General features: G+C 36.5%; 2 protein-coding genes and 1 pseudogene across 3 annotated transcripts; 1 reads left to right on the forward strand and 2 right to left on the reverse strand.

The window, feature by feature from the left end:
- The first annotated feature begins 299 nt into the window (after nt 1-299).
- On the forward strand, nt 300-4,138 carry LOC143537254 (ATP-dependent (S)-NAD(P)H-hydrate dehydratase-like). Its single transcript, XM_077031069.1, has 10 exons — nt 300-532; nt 1,368-1,444; nt 1,531-1,640; nt 1,718-1,832; nt 2,443-2,505; nt 2,591-2,754; nt 2,825-2,886; nt 2,985-3,051; nt 3,158-3,337; nt 3,979-4,138. The coding sequence occupies exons 1-10, from the start codon at nt 325-327 to the stop codon at nt 4,004-4,006; spliced, it is 1,074 nt and encodes a 357-aa protein (XP_076887184.1). The 5' UTR covers nt 300-324; the 3' UTR covers nt 4,007-4,138.
- Nucleotides 4,139-4,730: 592 nt separating this feature from the next.
- Nucleotides 4,731-8,646, reverse strand: LOC143538872 (nuclear transcription factor Y subunit C-3 pseudogene; annotated as a pseudogene). Its single transcript, XR_013136327.1, has 4 exons — nt 8,558-8,646; nt 8,428-8,463; nt 5,683-6,472; nt 4,731-4,994 (listed from the first exon to the last, which is right to left on the reverse strand). The product of XR_013136327.1 is annotated as a nuclear transcription factor Y subunit C-3 pseudogene (transcript).
- A 2,365-nt stretch (nt 8,647-11,011) lies between these two features.
- On the reverse strand, nt 11,012-14,454 carry LOC143538882 (asparagine synthetase [glutamine-hydrolyzing] 2-like). Its single transcript, XM_077032329.1, has 5 exons — nt 14,117-14,454; nt 13,242-13,482; nt 12,290-12,410; nt 11,425-11,534; nt 11,012-11,242 (listed from the first exon to the last, which is right to left on the reverse strand). The coding sequence occupies exons 1-5, from the start codon at nt 14,437-14,439 to the stop codon at nt 11,207-11,209; spliced, it is 831 nt and encodes a 276-aa protein (XP_076888444.1). The 5' UTR covers nt 14,440-14,454; the 3' UTR covers nt 11,012-11,206.
- Nucleotides 14,455-19,219: the final 4,765 nt, after the last annotated feature.

Genomic DNA, 19,219 nt, shown 5'->3' on the forward strand with positions numbered 1-19,219 from the left:
AATGGCTTGACTTTTGTTAATTGGAAATTCAAACACCCGAATTAAAACACTATTTCGTTGTATGAATAGTCGACTCGTATCATTTTTCCGATCAAAAGCCCTAAAACATCGATTTAAGTTTTATATCAGTCAGCTCTTATCATTCTTCCGATAAAAAGCTTTATTAATTTCAGTTCAATTTGGTTAACAGCTCTTGTAACTTACCCTCTTTCTTAGCCCTATAATTCCATCCAAATCACACTTCCAAACCCAATTCATCTTTTTCTATATTACACACAAATTTCTATTCTTTCTGCAATCGAAATAACATATACACATATACATATGCACCTGCGGTGTTACAGTCACACAATACTAAGAAGACAACACCACTTACTCAGGTGTCTATCAACCCATCACCCAACCACCACCACCACAACAACTATGCAATCTGTAATCTCCGGTGGGACCCACTCTTTAGAAGCTGATGCTCTTAATATCTTGAGGTTAATTTCACCAACCCTTGATGCAACCAAACATAAAGGCCAAGCTGGTAAGTAAGTTTTTTTTAATTGACACTAGATTTTGTGTAATTGGTATCAAATTCAATCTGGGTATCAATTGTTTTATGTTAATTCACTGTAGAATTTAAGTTTACCCCTGGTTTATTGTTAAAAATATGAACTTTTTCGTTAACGGTTCAAGAAAATGGTCAGTGTCAAGGGTTCGGTTCGGCTACCAAGTTTGTGTAGGCGTTTACTTTTAAGAATAGTATTAGTATGTTAATTTGCATATATATTAATCATATAACACGCATGTATATATTTGTTATATTGTTAATAATTTTTGCTTAAATCTATATGATAAGATTAGAAAAGCGATTGCCAAGTGGTAGTCGTTGGTATGGTTTCCGGGGTACGCCCAAGCCAAACTCGGAAGCCAACGTGGGCCCGGTTCAGAGAACATATTCTTGCCAAAGTGGGGCGGAGCTCTCCAAACTGGAGAGTGCGGTGGCCTAACACACAAGAAAAGTCGTTGTTTCAAAAAAAGAAAAGCCATTAGAAAATATTAAAAACCTTTAATGAACAAACATAAACGAACACGCTATCGAATGTTCACGAACACAATTGAATGAACATGGCCTCTGTGTTTGTTCGTTTAGTTAATTGAACGAAATTCCTTGTTCATGTTCGTTCATTTATTAAACGAGCAAACAGAAATGGACTTCCCGCCGAACACTCAGTTTCTGTAAAGCCCTATTGACATATGTGGTGTTGTTTCATTAGGAAAGATAGAACGAACGAACATAAATGAACTTCCCGCCGAACAGTTCGCTGACGTTTGGTTTATTTACAGCCCTATTGACATAAGTACTGTTGTTTGATCAGGAAAGATAGCGGTGGTAGGTGGTTGCCGTGAATACACCGGCGCACCATACTTCTCTGCAATTTCGGCTCTCAAAATCGTTAGTCACCACTCTTGGCACACATAATTTCTTAATGTTTAGACTATAATTCCCTTCAAAATTATTTACTTTCTGTTCTTATTTAGGGTGCAGATCTATCACATGTGATCTGCACTAAAGACGCTGCTCCGGTTATTAAAAGCTATAGTCCCGAGTTGATTGTACATCCTTTGCTAGAAGAATCATACAGTGTGAAGTCAGTTAGCTTCATCTGTTTTATAATTTATACACCTTTTTCATACAAATTTGGTTATGATTTTTATGAATTTTTAGAGAAGAAGACCGAAAATCGGTTGCAACACTCGTTCTTGATGAAGTTGATAAGTGGTTGGAAAGATTTGATTGCCTTGTCATTGGTCCCGGGCTCGGTAGAGATCCATTCCTTCTGGTATGTTATTTTTTTTAAAGGGCAACTCTATAGAATAGTAATCAAGTTTTGAAATTATTCCAATCAGGTCACTAAAGTTTTCTTTTTGTTCTAATCCTAGATATTTTACCTGCATAGCAGGTCATGTAAGTTTTTTTTATTTTTAAATAGTTTGACATTGCAAAATATTTTTTTAAAATTTGAGAAAAAAAATTTTCTAATTGCGAAAAAATGCAAAAAAAATAATAATCTGGAAAATTGCAAAAAAAAAACCCGAAAAATTTCAAAACAAAATTCTTAATTTTTTTTTTCAATTTTTCAGTTTTTTTTTCATTTTTTCACAATTAATTATTTTTCTCAATTTTTACTAATTTTGTCAATTTTTAAAAAAATATTTTGCAATATCAAACTATTTAAAAATAAAAAAACCTACAAAATCTGCTATCCAAGTAAAATATGTAGGATTATAACAAAAAAGAAACTTTAGTGACTTTATTGGAACAAAATATTTATGAGTGACCAGATTGGAACAATTTCAAAACTTGGTTACTATTCTATAGAGTAATCCCTTTTTTATCATATAACATGAAATTATGAATGGTTTTGTTTATGATGTTTGTTATATTCGAAGGATTGTGTGAGTGATATTATGAAGCATGCGAGGCGAAGCAATGTACCAATGGTCATTGATGGGGTATGGATGATTAAATCCTATGAAACCATGGGTATTTTTGTAATATTTTATTATATTGATTCGTGTCATCGTGTGGATGTTTTAGGATGGATTGTTTCTTGTTACAAACCGTCTTGATCTAGTCAGCGGGTACCCGTTAGCGGTTTTGACTCCAAATGTAAACGAGTATAAGCGACTTGTTCAGAAAGTTTTGAACTGTGAAGTAAACGATCAAAACGGGCCCCACCAGTTACTGTCTCTCGCCAGCAGGTAGTTTTGATTATTATCAATGACTTATCGTTTAATATGATTAATGGATAAAAATTGAAAACCTTCACAGTATTGGTGGCGTGACGATTCTTCGTAAAGGACAGTTGGATTACATTAGTGATGGCAAAGAAGGTACTAACGATAGACATGACCTTATTTCTGTTTGGATATCTTAACAAAAACTGGTTTTGTAATTTTATTATGTAAACTTTATTTAAACTTAAATGCAGTTAAATCAGTTAGCATATTTGGTTCTCCACGACGCTGTGGCGGACAAGGTGATATACTCTCTGGAAGGTACCTAGCTTAATTAACATATAAAAACGATTGCAGAAAACTGCAAATAAAAATAATGATCCGCTATTTTTCTTTGTAGCTAAGTTTTTTAAGTTTTGTTGACCAGTGTTGCAGTGTTCTTGGCATGGGCCCGGAAGCTTGACGGTAAAGACGGGCCCGCTATGAACCCGACAGTGTTGGGTTGTATTGCGGGGTCCGCTTTGATGAGGAAAGCTGCATCACTTGCTTTTGAGGAGAAGAAGAGATCAACACTCACCACTGATATAATAGAATACTTAGGAAGAAGGTAATTTACATATGTTATGTTTCCATTTATATAAAATTGGTATGTTGGTTTTTATTGGTCCCAACTATCTCTTTTTGGTCGCTGTCGGTCCCCGCTAACGAATTGGCTGCTGACGGTCCCAACTTTTTAATATATTTGTTCCCAACGGTCCACGACTAACGGAATCCTAACACTGTTAGTTGCATGTCGCCGGAAAAAACGTTTTTTGTCGAAAAAGTCACATTTTTATTTCTAGAAATCACCACCCGAACGCCGTCACCGCCACCAATTGACTCACCACCAACCACCCACCACCACTTGAGCCCTACCAACCGTTTCCGACGACGGTTCTAGGGTTCTGACGACCTCAATAATTAGGGTTTTTACTAGAAAAAGGTTCCTAAAGGTCTGATACGAAGTTACAATGATGTTTGAGACAAAAATGTTGAGTTTTCCGGTCAAAAACGATTTTTCGGCAACCTGCAACTAACGGCGTTAGGATTCTATTAGTCGCGGACCGTTGGGAACAAATACGTTAAAAGTTGGGACTGTCAGCAGCGAATTCGTTAGTTGGGACCGACAGCGACCAAAAGGATACTTGGGATTAAAATAACCAATATACCTATAAAATTTGTCTAACCGTGGTTGCATTTGTTCTGCAGTTTGGAGGATATTTGTCCGGCTCGTTGAAGCTCTCAATGTTAATTATCATGTTCAGTTTTAAGGATAATTTGGTTTCTTTTTTCGAGTCAATAAGTAGTTTCGAATAAATGTAGAAGTTTAGTTTGCATATTTGGTCTGCATTTTAAAGTTAAATATGACAATAATAATAATGTAATACAGCACAACTCATAGATGAAACATTTTTAGAAGCCGCCTGCTCAACGACTTGACTGCTACTCAACGTAGGCTTGGTTTTACCCGCTGCCATTGATTTTATGAAGGTATTGGTGAGGTGCCATAGTTTTTCTTACTGTTAAAAGAAAAATTGTTTAATCTACCAATTGAAACCGAGAAATATCGCATTAGCTTACTCTCCTAACCACAATATTACGCTTCATTAAACACATGCAAATTCAGCATGTTCTTGTTAGTTAAAAAACAAAAGATTGTGACTTCAGCCTCCTTGTTCAAAACACCCTAAATTGGTCAAGCTAACTTGTTTTGATCCATCTAATTTAAGTCGATTTACATAGGACATAGGAAAGGGAATCGAGGTTATGTTTTCGGCTAAGGCAATTTAACTTTTAACTAAAAAATAACGGGTCGTGCACGTGAAATGGGTTGCTGATGCCTCCTAACTCAACCCCCAACACATTTTGACCCATCACCGACTTGCCTACCACTCATTATGGGATGCCTACCTAACTACATATCGGATGTACATACATATATACATACAAGCCAACAAAAGAGCAATCGACATACCTTCTGCATTGGATAACTTTCCAAGAACCAGGTCCAGATCATAATATAACACATGGTTGCCGCCAACATCATAGAACAGCAGCATAGTTAAGGACATGATGACACGTAGACACACACAAACATAGTTAAGTATGACTACAACCATTCCTAATTAACCACATTAAATTAACATTAATACAAATTCCCAAAGGTAAGTGCTGTTGGTATACAGCCATCGTTCTTCTGAATTCCGTCTCTTCTTGTTACCCTCCTGTAACCACACAAATCAAATCAATGTCGGTCGCCTAACAGTAAATTTATTCTCAAAGGGTTTAGGGTACTTTGGGTTATATACTTATATCTGTAACGGGTCAAATGAGTTATAATATAAAGTTTTAACTAAAAAAAGAAACAGCCAACAGAGTATAACATGCTGAAAATCATCCCAAGTGTATTCACTCATTTCACATACAAAACAATCTAAAAAATTGTTTTTTGCGAGCTTAAACTTTAGGATAACATTTTGTAACACATGATGCCATTGTACCGAAAAATAGCATAAAATCATTTAACTACCAAATGTGAGTAACATCCTAAGCATAGATCCCCAATCCGGTACGGGACAGGGATTATCAAATCCCGGCCATTAGCATCCCTACTTATATTATTTAACGACACTGACTGCAAACATTGCTTAACTCTGTTCAGTTTCTAACCGTTAGGTGTATCGATTAGATGAAGACAAAAGAAGTTAAACACAAGTTGGTTAAAAACGCCATTGCTACTAAAAACAAACGTGTGTGCAACCATGAAAAGAAACAAATTGATGAATAAATGTCGACAAAAAGACCACAGTACTAAAGTCACATTCTTAAAAGAGACCACAAACATCAAACTTTTAAGGAAACAGTTGGAACAGTAAAAACCGTGATCATCAAAGTGCAAGATTTAACGTATACCTGGTTAAGCATCTTCCTGCGGTTCTTGCTGTTGCTGCTGTGGCCACATGAGCTGAGCCATGTACGGACGAGGCTGCTGCCCATAAAGTGCTTGTGGATCCACTGGCTTACCCATATACATCCCTGCACCACCAACTTGTGGAGGCGGCATATAGTAATACGGTACACCCTCAGTTGGAGCTCCTACTGGAATAGGCCCGGTTCTTGGAATTGTTGAACCAATAACTTCATCTTTCAAATCTTCTCGTGGCACTATATCAACTAAAAAGTCAAAAATATCAGTCCTCGTGATTGCAGCAGCAATGTCGTTTTTCTGAAGAGTCCTCCGTTTGTTTTCTTCCGTGTGGTTCCATGACCTTAAAGTTAATTCAAGAATAAACATTTCACACGCGCGTGCAAATATAACCGGTGCTTCAGCTGATATCATCCTCACATCTTCATCTGCTTTCATGATTTTCTTGATTCTAGCCAATGGAAGACTATGGTTCTTGAAATCAGTGGTTTGTTCAATCTCATGAAACTGGTTAGCCCAAAAGGTTTGGAGATGTTGATGCAATTGTTGTTGTTGCTGTTGGTGGATGTGTTGGTAGGCGAGTTGTTGTTGGGCCAGTTGGGCTGGAGGAGAAGAAAGGCCCGATGTTTGTGATGGTGGGACCGCCCCACCAACGGATGCAGGTGGTACGATTCCCATCATTTGATTTGGTGGATAAGGTGCCATGCTATAAGGCATTTGAGCAGAGCCGCCTACAGTCCCCATAGCTGAGGCCTGCCCGTGACCTTGCTGACCCATCTTCAGATAAAACAACTAAAAAAATCAGCATAAATGTTTTACAAATGAAGTTTTACATATCGTTTTAGTGCTAGCATAAATGGAAGCAAGCAACTATCAATATGACATCACATGCAAGGTTAAACTTTATTGATATTATACCTTACTTACCTCTAATCCAATCCTTACCAATCTAAGATATAATATAAACAGATAATTAACAATTAAGGAGAAAAGGCACCACCATATAACCATTTCCAACAAAAACAACATTTCACAAAAATCATTCTTGTTGTAGGCATACGAATTTACTCTAAAACTGGCTTTCATTATCTGAAGCATACATTGGTTACGATGACAAACCTAGAAATACATGATCAACACAAGAGAACCTTGTCTTGACAGTTGACATAGGAAACTAAGAGGTGGCAAACCTTAAAAACAAAAGACCATAGTTGCTAGACAGAACATAGTTTCTCCAAATGTTTAAATTAAAACACATGAACAGAACACGAAAGCAATAAACGAACACGTGAAATTACGTGGTTCAGTCTAAACTGTTGAAAACTAGGTTATAGTATATTTCAGTGATAAACAATTACAAGTACATAAGCATGTTTATCTAGAGACTAATCTAGAGTTAATAACTTCATGATTAAGAAAACACTTTACGGGCCTCCGACTGCCCCTGCACCCTTCGCCTGCCTACAATCTCAATGATAACGAGCCCAAAAAGGCCTACAAACCCAACACCAAATTCCAACAGAACAGTAATTTCCATTCCAGATAGAACCGAAGATATATAAACTTAGGGGGTGTTTGGCCTAGCTTTTTTAACAAAGCTTATAGCTTTTTTTTTTACAAAATAAGCTTAACTTGGTGTATGGCTTAGCTTATTAAGCTTATGCTTATTAGCTTATATAAGCTCATTTGAAGAAGCTTATTTCAAGATGGTTTTTTAGCTTATTTGATGAAGCTTATTTGTTTAAGGGTGTAAATTACTCATTTGTCCTCAAATGGTGGTGGATTAGTAATTATTACTCTTTAACAAATTAAAGAATGTTGGATTTAACAACTTATTAAGACACATAATTAACTTGTAGAATATAAGCTAAGCCAAACACTTAAAAAAGAGCTTATCAAATAATAGAAAAAAAGCTATAAGCTAATTTTATATATAAGCATAAGCTTAACATCCCTTCTTCACTCTAAACAGATACTAAGTAGGTCAAGCATCGTATAGAATCTCGTTTAGGCTTGTCAAGTCTTGCATATATTATAGTTTGACCTCTTTTGGCTATCTATGTATTAATTTAACGCCTGCACAGCCAAGCTCGAGCCAAGCTTATGCTCGTTTTTAATGTTATTCTAAAACTATATGAACATAATTAAAAACGTATATTAACTAATTAATAAATTATAATCAAGCCGAGCCCAAGCCTCAAACAAAGCTCATTTAGTTATCGAGCCCGAGCTCGAGCCTTGCGTATTTATAAATTTTGCACCACTTGATTCTCACAATTAGCACGCTAATTTTATTTGTACGTTAACTTTCCCCCACATTTAAAAGCATGTATTATTTAATTAACAAATTATAAACAAGCCAATCACAAGCTCGAGCCTTGTACAGGAAGCACATTCCGGCTCGCCGACTCTTAACAAGCCTCGCATAACTATTTATAATTTTTTCTTCTGATGGACTTCTAAATATTAATTCCACACTACACAGTTGAGCTCGAGCCAAACTTAAGCTCGTTTTTAAAGTTATTCTAAAGATAAATAAAAAATAGTTAAAACCGTATATAAATTAATTACTAAATAATAAACAAGCCGAGCTCGAGCCGCACTCTCTATCCTTCCAGGTTACAAACTAACTACAATAGATCGTCACAATTTGGCACAAAGCAATATAATTAGGGCATATATATTAGTATTATTATATATATATATATATATATATATGTATGTATGTATACCTTGTAAGCTCTTTATGGAGTCGAGTTAACTGAAATCTGAAATTAGAAGTAGATCGAGTTAAGTAAAGAGTTAAATTGTGTGATTAATTGAATAAGTTATTATGAGAATTAGAGATTAAAAAATAAAAACCTGTTGGATTGAGTAACGAAAGTGTGACAGATGGATGAACTAGGGCTTGCAACTTGATCCAAAAAGGAACTAATAATAATATTAATAATGACAGTATTTGTTATAGTGTGGAAAAAGACATATTTGTTATGGGTTTATGTAAGAATTGATGTCTAGTTGACTAACTTGGTAATAATATTTAAGTAATGAGCAATAAAAATATGTTAATCGAACTGATTTGAAAATCAAATCGAAATTGAACCGGTATAAAATTGTTTATGTAGAAAACCGTTTGGAACTAATTGGAACAATAGGGTTGGAACAAGGATAAACTTTTATAAATAGCAATAAAAGGGTCCTAATATAATAGAGAGGCAGGTAAAGGGGCAACAAGTTGCGTTGTCACCCCTTTTCGAATGACAAAACTAATCATACTGAAAAAAAAATATCATTCTTTGAAGTCGATGAGTTATTGTGTACGACCCGCTAAACTATTTTCGAAACGTAGCGGCATCGGGGGCAAGAGACCCAAATGTATCGAAAGCAAAATGAATGAATGCACGCTTATTCTCGGCACAAGTCTTCTCGTGCTTAGCAAATTTTGGAACCGGTTTGTAATTTTACCAAAACCGGCTAAAACAGGCCAAAAAATCGATCATAAACTAGTCAAGAAACCGATTTCAACCCGAACCGAAACCGATAATAAGCCGGCTTTAACTTTTGTTGACCAAACTTAACCAATTTCAACACGAACCGATTTAGGGTTTGAAACCAGTTTGTTCACCTCTAACCTGCACCGAGCCCGGTCAAGCCTAACAAATTGGACATAACTAGAACTTGATCTCGATGTATGATATAAGCAAGATAGATGGAAATGATTGAATTATTAGACATGTGAATGTTCTTCTAACTCGTCTTAATATGTAATACGATTCTCATCCTCTTTCTTGTTGCTTATGATATTGAAAAAGGAAGTAATAATAATATATGGTATGAATATATACAGTGTGGAAAAAGACGCATTTGTTACGGATTCGTGTAAGAATTGTTGTCTAGTTGACTAATTTGATAATAATGTTTAAGTAATAAGAGGACTATTATGAAGTGGACCAAGCCCAATCAAGCCTAACAAATTGGACATAACTAGAAGTTGATCTCGATGTGTGATATAAGCGGGATAGAAGGAAATTTATAAATTATTAGACATGTGAACGTTCTTATGACTCATCTTAATATGTCTCATCCTCTTGTTTATGATATTGTAAGCGGAAGTAATAATAATAATAATAATAATAATAATAATAATAATAATAATAATAATAATAATAATAATAATAATAATAATTGGTACATATATATATATATATAGTGTGGATAAAGACGCATTTGCTACAGGTTCATGTAAGAATTGTTGTTTAGTTGACTAATTTGATAATAATATATGAGTTAAGTAACAAGAGGATTATTATGAAGTGGATCGAGCCCAATCAAGCAGTCATTTAAATGGCCCAAGAAGTTGGATAGAACTTGAACTTGACATCGATGCGTGATATATGCGGGATAGAAGGAAATGTGTAGATTATTAGACATGTGAATGTTGTTCTGTCTCGTCTTGATATGTAATCTGAATTCTGTCATGTTTTTTTTATTGTTTGCGATATGTTAGTTGGAATTGTTTCTCTAAATTAACATAATCGAGTAATTGTTTATGAATTCGATTATGTGTTTGGTTGTGTTAAAGACCAAATCACTTCATTGGTGCTTTCATTGATTCATTGGCATTGATGACCGACGAAACACTAACCCTTGAGTTACAAGAATCATTACATTCTTACACCGAAAAAAAAAGCATGAAATCTTCAAAAGTTTCCTTAGCTATGGAGTCAAAGAAGGTCAATTACATGTTTTGTTATATATGGTTTAATTTTTGCTCAAAAAAATTACACGACTCCGATACGAATCACATGACCATGTTTGGAAGAGAAACTAAAATCACATGACTATTGATAGAATTTGAAAAAGAAGCAAAAAAAAAATATGATTATTGAGAGAAATCAGATGACAATAAAATAAATTGCACGAAGAAGCATATAATCGTCTCTCTTATCGGATAAAGACCAAAGTTTCACATTGGAATACATGTTTTATAGATGACTAGAGAAACCAAATTTTCACATGGGACTAGATTACTTATCTATTGGATTACATGTCCATGTAGATTCAAAGCACATATCCATGTGTCATAATGTAGCAATGAGCTTTTACTTGAATAAAAAGCATACAATTTAGTAATTTACATTATCTACATAAGCACATGTAGATTCAAAGCACATAGCCATGTAACCATGTGTTATGTTATAATAAAACCTTTTTTTTTTGTCACAAATAAGAAATTGAGAAATTGATATTATTTAATTGCATACCTACATTTCCTACTTCACAATCACACGGCCCACACACTTGGGACAAAACACATGACAACCATAACTATAACTTATCAATAAATTATACATTTATTATTCTTATTCATGCCTTACCCAAATCTTTATTACACATCCAACATGTCTCTTTCTATACACAAACAACTTGAAAACTACAACCTCACTCCCTAAAACCATAAAAAAAAAACCCCAAACCAAACACCATCTAATCGCTCCGAATATGCTCTTCTTATTGTGTGGCCGAGAGCATCGATGGAGCGACCACCTGAAAAAATATCATCAAAATGTCGCAATATGGAATTAATATGTATGATATATGTATGTAGCTAGTTTTAAATTATGGAGTTGGACCACATACTATAAACCACCAAAATGTTGGATATAAAATGATGCATGTTTAGTGGACGAGATTTAAATATTTAATAATTAATATAATATATATGTTACCATGTATTTTGCACCCAGTATCTCTTCCTCAGTTGCGGGAACGGCTGTGATCTTGTTCTTTGGATTCTCGTAGCATCTCAGCTCTCCAATCGCGGTCGAGTAGAAGCACCCTGTAAACATAAAAACCACATTTATAAAACTTAAAAAAATGATTTTATCTTTCTTCACAAATTGACCAGATACCGGCTCAACTCGTTTACAACCTGAGCCGGCTCAACTCATTTATCTTAATGAGTCGAGATGTAAAGCTAAAACTCGAGCCAACTTTTGAGGCGTTATCTAGCTAGTTTAATTTAGAGTTGTAAACTTTTATGGTTGTATCTTTTACATATATTGAAAAAGGGTAATATTATACCATACAGGTAACACATAATTTGTAAACTACAAAATTTAGTAAAATATCAGTCATAGAATGTGTGAATAAATTTAGAATTTATATTTTAATGAGCTGAAATGTTAAACTCGAGTTTATGTTAAACTCGAGTTTACTTGTGGCTCCTTGTGCAGCTCATTTGTTTGTTAAAGTTTTAAATTTCTAAAATATGGTATTTTATAAAATATCTTAAGAAAAAGTAATATTCTACCATACACATCAAAATATAATTTTATAAACTAGAAAATTTATAATTTATATTAATATTTAAAGTGTATTAATTTTACATATTGTACTTTTTAAAAAGGTATTTAGAAAGAGTAATTTCAATTATACACAAAAGATAATTAACTTTTAATCTTTATATATCTTTATATATCGAATTTTGGGTTTTGTATTAAACGAGTCAGCTTAGGTTGGCTGAGGCTCGACTCATTCTGATGAGTTACCGAGTCGAGAGGACCACTATAACAAGACCGAATAGAACCGAACCTTGAGGGAATGAAGCTAGTGACTTGCCACATCCAACTTTGAGCAAATCAGCATCATCCGCAAATGCAACACACCCATCAGCTGTGATTCCCCAATACAAAGGCACCTTGCCATGTTGATCCTGTCATATCATCACCAACCCCACTCAATATTAATTCATTAAACAAATTATAACCATTAATAAAAGGGAAAATCACTTAAATGCCCAATTTACTCGTCAAAAATCCCATTGGCTACGACGCTTTGATAAAAAAAACATCAACCCGACATTTTTATAATGTGTAAAAAATCTTGTTGGTTAAAAATTCCGTCAGCTAATGACGAAAAAGTGTACGGATCGACAAGATTGACGAAAAAGTGTACAGATCGACAAGATTGACGAAAAAGTGTACAGATCGACAAGATTGACGAAAAAGTGTACGGATCGACGAGATTGACGGTGAACATTAAGAAAAAAAATGGTCAAATAAACATTTTGTTTATTTTCAAAAAAACAAAATAATAAACATTTTACTCGCCCACTTTGTAATCATTAGCCGACGAGATTTTTAACCAAAAAGACTTCACGGGCATAAATATTGTTTTTAACCAAAACAATTCTCGTCGGAGGATGAAAAAAACTCATCGGACCGCCAAAAAGATCTCGTTAGTCATCCAAAAGATCCCATCGGCTCCAACGATTAAAATAACTATCAACATACATTTTAATAACGTGTAACAAAATCTTATTAGTTAAAAATCTCGTCAGTAGCAGTACAGATCGACGAGATTTACTGCAAACATTATGAAAAATCTAGTCTAATAAACATTTTGTTAATTTTCAAAAGAGAAAATAATAATAAACATTTTGTTTACTTTAACCGGTCAGACTAGCCGTTTTACTGTTTTAGTCATTTTCCGTAAATAAAACACAACCATTAAAGGAAACTTTAGGTGAACAATTACGACTTACGGTGGCAACAAATAAAGTCGAGGTTGACTTGTCAAACACAACAAATGAGAAGTCTCCAACAAAGTGACCCACAACTTGGTTCATAGGATACGGGGCTCGATCACGAAGAGCCTTGTACGCTTCAATCACCAAAACGACCTCGTTTGCCGATTTCGAAAGCCCGTATTGCTGCTTTAGGCTACCCAAGTTGTCAAGTGCTCCTTCGAACAAACAAAATATTTCATCTTTCACCGCAAAAGACCTGCCCATAGATTCTTAATTAGTTTGATGGTTTTGACATTAATTGCTAATTAATTAAAAAGAACATCAAAATATCAAATCAAGTATAATCCATAAACCGTGATCGAAATCTATGGGTGAGATTGGTACCGAATAAAAAATAAAAAATACCAATACCGAAAACAAGTGACATCATATACCGAATATTATATTCGAATATTGTACCAAAATATTTTGGTTCGGGATCGATCGGTACTGGCACCGTTAAAAATATCAAAAATACTGAAACAAAATAGTACCGATACCAAAAACATGAATATCGAGTACTGGTACCGGTATTGATTGTGTTATGTGGGTACCGGTACCGTTTTTCAATAAAAAGTGTTCATCCCTAACAGGGATGAACATCTTTCACCAAATACTGATAATGGTACCGGCACCGGCACCACCCAAACACAATCGGTACCGGTACTCGATATTCATGTTTTTGGTACATGTACTATTCAGTTTCGGTATTTTTTATATTTTCATTGGTACCTGTACCAATCGATACCAAACCAAAAAATTCGTACAATATTCGATATGGTACCGATCTTATCCCTGCAAGGGAATTCACTTAATTGTACATATGTAATTGTATTTATAATAAATTTTACCTAGGACGAGTAATCGACTCGTTCAGGTGAGTATACGCCAACTGAACATCATCTCCGATGTGCATCGACACCGCGGAAGGATCGTTACCAACAAACCGGTTGATAAGCGACTTCGCGGTGATCTTCGGAGACGGTGTTCGGCTTCCAGCAGCCACCAGCTCCTCCGGTGGCGAAACAATTGAGCTACTAAACACTCCCAACATATTATTATTATTATTATTATGAAGAGAAACAAAAACAAGAGAACATAAAAATGAGAATGAGAATATGTGATCAAATGATGCGGTGAAATTTATAGAATCGGTGAAGGGTATTTTTGTCATTTTGTTGTGGGACCCACTTGTAGCGATGATCTCCGTGCTGAAGTGGTATGGCCCACGTGTCCCGTGTTCTGTCTTGCTAAGGTGACAAGGAGTTATGGGTTGTGATATAGTGTGGTCATGTCCATGGAGTCTAGCTATGTGGATTAGATTGATATATATTTATGGTTTGGAGTTGACACCCCCAATTATTGAGCCATAATTGTTATATGTTTCTAACCATTTTGGGTTATCCATTTAGTAGAATAAAAATCATTGATAGATGTTTGGTATAAACCTAACCTAATCTTAATCTAAATCTAAAGTTTATATTTTAATTATGAGTTATGACATATGATCCGGTCCTCGAAGCATATGAATCTATGTTGATGTATTTTATCGAAAGTTTTCAGGATAAGAACGTGTGTTGATAATAAGAACAATGATATTAACGATCAATTGGTTGTGTCATATGGACTTTAGATTAAGAGGGGGGGGGGGGCACATTTGTGTAGTCATAAGTTTACGGGGGTGATTGTTTAAGTGTACACAATCGTGTAGCTTTTTTCGAACTTTTGTATCTAATTATTAATTAAACTAAGTTTATGTATATAAAGGATTGTTACTTGTAAAAGTATGTGAGATTTATAAGATAGATTGATATAATCTAGGGATATTTTACATTAATATCTTAGTTCATAAAACTATAAGTGATCTAATGTCAATTGGTTAATTATGTTCTTGTCAATTTTTCTTAGAAAAGAGCAAATAATTCATTGTCCATGAAACATGTTATCCAATAATTTAAAAGTTGAGTAATTCTTTCCATTTTAAAAAATAAAATGCAATAGATACTTTTGGGTCATATCCGGATAAGATAACAACTTAATCCAAGCTTTGCTATCTTTGTTCAACAATTATTGTAGAAAGTTAATAATGTTGATTATTTCATTAAACTTCTATTTTTAATTTTGGATTAGCATTTTGCATAAGATGTGATTTGATAGCATCATCCATATTAAGGATATAAAGATAAAACCCTAGCCCCCTTTCTCTCCATTCCCGTCACCCCCTGCCCCCTCCACCTCTGGTTCCTTTGTCGCTGCCGCCACCTCTCCCCTCCGGCCAACCGCATTCTCCGCCTCTCCGGCCAGCCGATGCCCTTCACCCCTGCCTCCTTCGCCGCCTGCTTCTTTCTCTCCATTCCCGTCACCCCCTGCACGTCACCCCGTCACCCCCTGCCCCCTTTCTCTCCATTCCCGTCACCCCCTCCCCTTTTTCTCCATTCACGTAAACCCTAGCCCCCTTTCTCTCCATTCCCGTCACCCCCTGCCCCCTCCACCTCTGGTTCCTTTGTCGCTGCCGCCACCTCTCCCCTCCGGCCAACCGCATTCTCCGCCTCTCCGGCCAGCCGATGCCCTTCACCCCTGCCTCCTTCGCCGCCTGCTTCTTTCGCCGGAAATCAAGTATCTTAAACCATATCTAGCCCATTATATATCAACAAGAGAGAGAACCCTAGCTCCGAAAATCTCGGGCGATCCACGGCGGCATGGATTCAGAAGAATGGGAACAGCCACGTAATCGGAAAGGGAAACGGAATGATCATCAGGCTCAAGGTAATAACAAGGTTTTATCGAAGTTTTTTGTCTCAAATCTCCCCCCAAAGTGTTCTTCGCAAGACTTAAGAGATGTTATGGGTAGCTTCGGTCGTTACGAAGGTTCCTATATAGCTACGAAGCTGGATAAATGGGGCAAGAGGTTTGCTTTCGTATCGTTTTTCGAGGTGAAAGATGTCAAACGGTTGGGAGATGAGTTATCATATGTATGGATTGGTTCGTATAAGTTGTTTATTTCGATTGCTCGGTTCGTGGATGGTGAGAATCTAGATAGACCCGTTTCTGGTAATAGGAGGAAGACGGCTTCTGTTCCTGTTAATAGCCATGCAAAACCTAGTGGTCAAGCAAACCCTAGTTCCGAAGGATCATATAGGAATGGGGTTCTTTATGCATCAGTTGGTAATGGGCGTTCCTTTGCTGATTCTTTGTTAAATCGGAACAAAGTAGATGAGATTAAGGTGGATGATTCGATGGAACGGTTTTCTCATTGGAAGGGATGTGCTCTTACGGGGAGGGTGGTGAACCTTCACACGTTAACTTCTTTGAAAAAGTTGGTTCGGAAGCATGGTTGGAGATCATTAGATATTAAGTATCTGGGAGGGCTTTCAGTGGTGTTGGTATTCTACGTTAGTGGGGATAGGGATGCCTTCCTGAATGACAAAGACAAATGGTCAGACTGGTTTGAGTTTTTAGAACCTTGGCCTGATAGAACTAGTGTGGAGGAGGGTCGGATCGCCTGGCTCCAAGTTCATGGGGTTCCGGCTCAGTTGGTGTTAGACGAGGTATTCGATTTGATTGGAAGCAGATTTGGCAAGGTGGTTCAATCGGCTTCCTTATCAGGTGAAGAGAACAACTTATCGTATACTCTCATCAGTGTGTTGAGTAAAGAGTGCAAACGGATTGTGGATCGGGTGGACATTAATTGGAGGGGAAAAAATTTTAAAGTGTGGGTGGATGAAGATGTTGGGGAATGGATACCGGAATGTGTAGTAGAGTATGAAGAGGATGATGGTTCCGTTTTACCGGAGGAGGATAAGTGTGATGATAATATTGTGCAGGATGAGTTTCATAATGTGCATCTTGAAGAGGGCGAATGTTCTCAAGCTAATGAAGTTTATGTCAGGGAACATGTTGTTAATGGGTTGGATGGTTGTGTGAACGATAATTCTAATGTGATGGTCGGTGAGTTTTCGAACTCTTATGATCATTCTAATGAGGAGGCGGTCGAGAATGGTAACGTTGATAGTACAAATGTTTCTGTGTTGAAAGGCAAGGGACATAAGAAGTTCAGACGGAAGTCTTTATTTTCTAATCGGAGTGGGGGTAGTGGTTCTAGGGAGCGTCCTAAGAAGAGACCAAGGGAGGATAATGATATGTTTGATCTTGATAGGTTTATCGGTATTATGCACGTGCATTCGGATGTTACTAGGGGTATCGAGACAGTTGTTGAAGGAGTGTTCTTAACACCAGATCTTAACAAAGGACTGTCTACTAATACGATGGTGGTTCGAGACATCGAGGGAGAGACTGCGGAGCCCTCGATGATTGGTAGAGGTATTGATCCGGTGCAACACCAAGGTCCGATTGAGGTGGAGTTGGAGAAGACCATTGAGTTGAGTAAGGCGTTAGGTGTTAAGAATTTGCAAGATTTTGTTTCTAATGTTAAAGAGGTTCTTGTTTCCGAAGGCTATCAAGAAGGTGTTCAATGAATGTTTTTTCTCTGAACATTCGTGGGTTAGGGAGTTCTAGCAAAGCCGATTGGATTCGAGGTCTTCGAGTCCATCATGAGGTTAGTTTTATTGTTTTACAAGAGTCGCAATTTGTTTCCTTGGATTCTGTGGATGTGGGACGGTTTTGGGGTTATGGTGAGTATTCTTTTGATTGGATTCCTTCGTCTGGAAGGTCGGGTGGGTTATTATCGATCTGGGATTCCCAAGTCTTTCGTATGGAAAGGGTGGTCAAGAATAATAATTGGCTTCTAGTTTCGGGCACTGTGAAAGGTAAGAGTAGCTTGTTTCATATTCTCAATGTTTATTCTCCTCAAAATCTAGTTACTAAACGAGCACTTTGGAGGGAAATTCGTGATTTGATCGGGGAGGGTAATGGGAGGTGGATTGTGGCAGGAGATTTTAACTCGGTTCGGTGTGCCGAGGATAGGCGGAATTCTTTGTTTAATGTGGGTGAGGCCAATGTGTTTAACGATTTCATTGATGATTCGAATCTTCACGAGTACTCCTTGAAAGGGAGGCGTTTTACTTTTGTTGCAGGAAATAAATTAAGCCGTAATGACAGAATCTTCGTTAATTGGGATTTCTTTATGGAATGGCCGTGTGCGGAGTATATTGCTCTCGAAAGGAATAAGCCGGATCATAGTCCGTTGGTTTTGAAAATTAGTTCTTCCAAGAACTATGGTCCCAAACCGTTTAAGTTTTTCAATTCATGGCTTGGTAGAGAGGATTTTGGGATGTTGGTTAAGAAGACGCTTGTTGATGGCTCGTTTCATGGTTCTCCGGACGCGAGATTGTTGTATAAATTTAAAGCTTTGCGTGATGCTATTTCTAGATGGGCGATCGATTGTAAAGCCAAAGAAAAGGAGGAAATGGTTTTATTGGAGCAAGAGTTGCGTGATATGGACCAAACCATGGAGGTTCGGGATTTGTTGGAAGAAGAGACATGGTCTTTAAGCGAAATTAAAAGACGGCTAGGCGAGTTGGATAATCATTATTACCGGGATTTGAAGCAAAAGGCTCGGTGTAATTGGGCGATTCATGGAGACGAAAATTCTCGATTTTTTCACGGTTTTATTAATAAACGTAAAGCTTCAAATTATTTTCCGGGTTTGGAAGTGAATGGGGCGTGGGAAACAAACCCGGTTCTCATTAAAAAGGAAGTTTTGCGTTTCTTTGCTGGTAAGTTTAAAGAATCTATTACACATCGGCCTCGGTTGATTGGATATGGGTTTTCGGTCTTGTCTTCGGTGGAGGCGGATTTTTTGATCAGTGATTTTTCCGTGCATGAGATCAAGAAGGCGGTTTTTGAATGCGGTAGTGACAAAGCTCCTGGGCTGGATGGTTTTAATTTTAGGTTCATTCGGTTTTTTGGGAGTTGTTCGAGAAGGATTTTGCGGATATTCTTGATCATTTTCATAGTGTTAAAAGTTTTTGCTCGGGGGTTGGATCGTCTTTTAT

This window comes from Bidens hawaiensis, unplaced genomic scaffold (genome assembly GCF_021521415.1).
Source record: "Bidens hawaiensis isolate Kalapana, Puna unplaced genomic scaffold, B.hawaiensis_p1.1 tig00000780_1, whole genome shotgun sequence".
Classification (NCBI taxonomy): Eukaryota; Viridiplantae; Streptophyta; class Magnoliopsida; order Asterales; family Asteraceae; genus Bidens; species Bidens hawaiensis.

What these genes read in the sequence shown, in the direction of transcription:
- LOC143537254 (XM_077031069.1), top strand. Translation starts at nt 325, where the DNA reads ATGCACCTGCGGTGTTACAGTCACACAATACTAAGAAGACAACACCAC. An exon ending in CAATTTCGGCTCTCAAAATC is followed by an intron (nt 1,445 to 1,530) that starts GTTAGTCACCAC and finishes GTTCTTATTTAG; the next exon opens with GGTGCAGATCTATCACATGT. An exon ending in TACCAATGGTCATTGATGGG is followed by an intron (nt 2,506 to 2,590) that starts GTATGGATGATT and finishes TGGATGTTTTAG; the next exon opens with GATGGATTGTTTCTTGTTAC.
- LOC143538882 (XM_077032329.1), bottom strand. Translation starts at nt 14,439, where the DNA reads ATGACAAAAATACCCTTCACCGATTCTATAAATTTCACCGCATCATTT. An exon ending in ACTAGCTTCATTCCCTCAAG is followed by an intron (nt 11,535 to 12,289) that starts GTTCGGTTCTAT and finishes TTATGTTTACAG; the next exon opens with GGTGCTTCTACTCGACCGCG. An exon ending in TACTGGGTGCAAAATACATG is followed by an intron (nt 11,243 to 11,424) that starts GTAACATATATA and finishes ATATTTTTTCAG; the next exon opens with GTGGTCGCTCCATCGATGCT.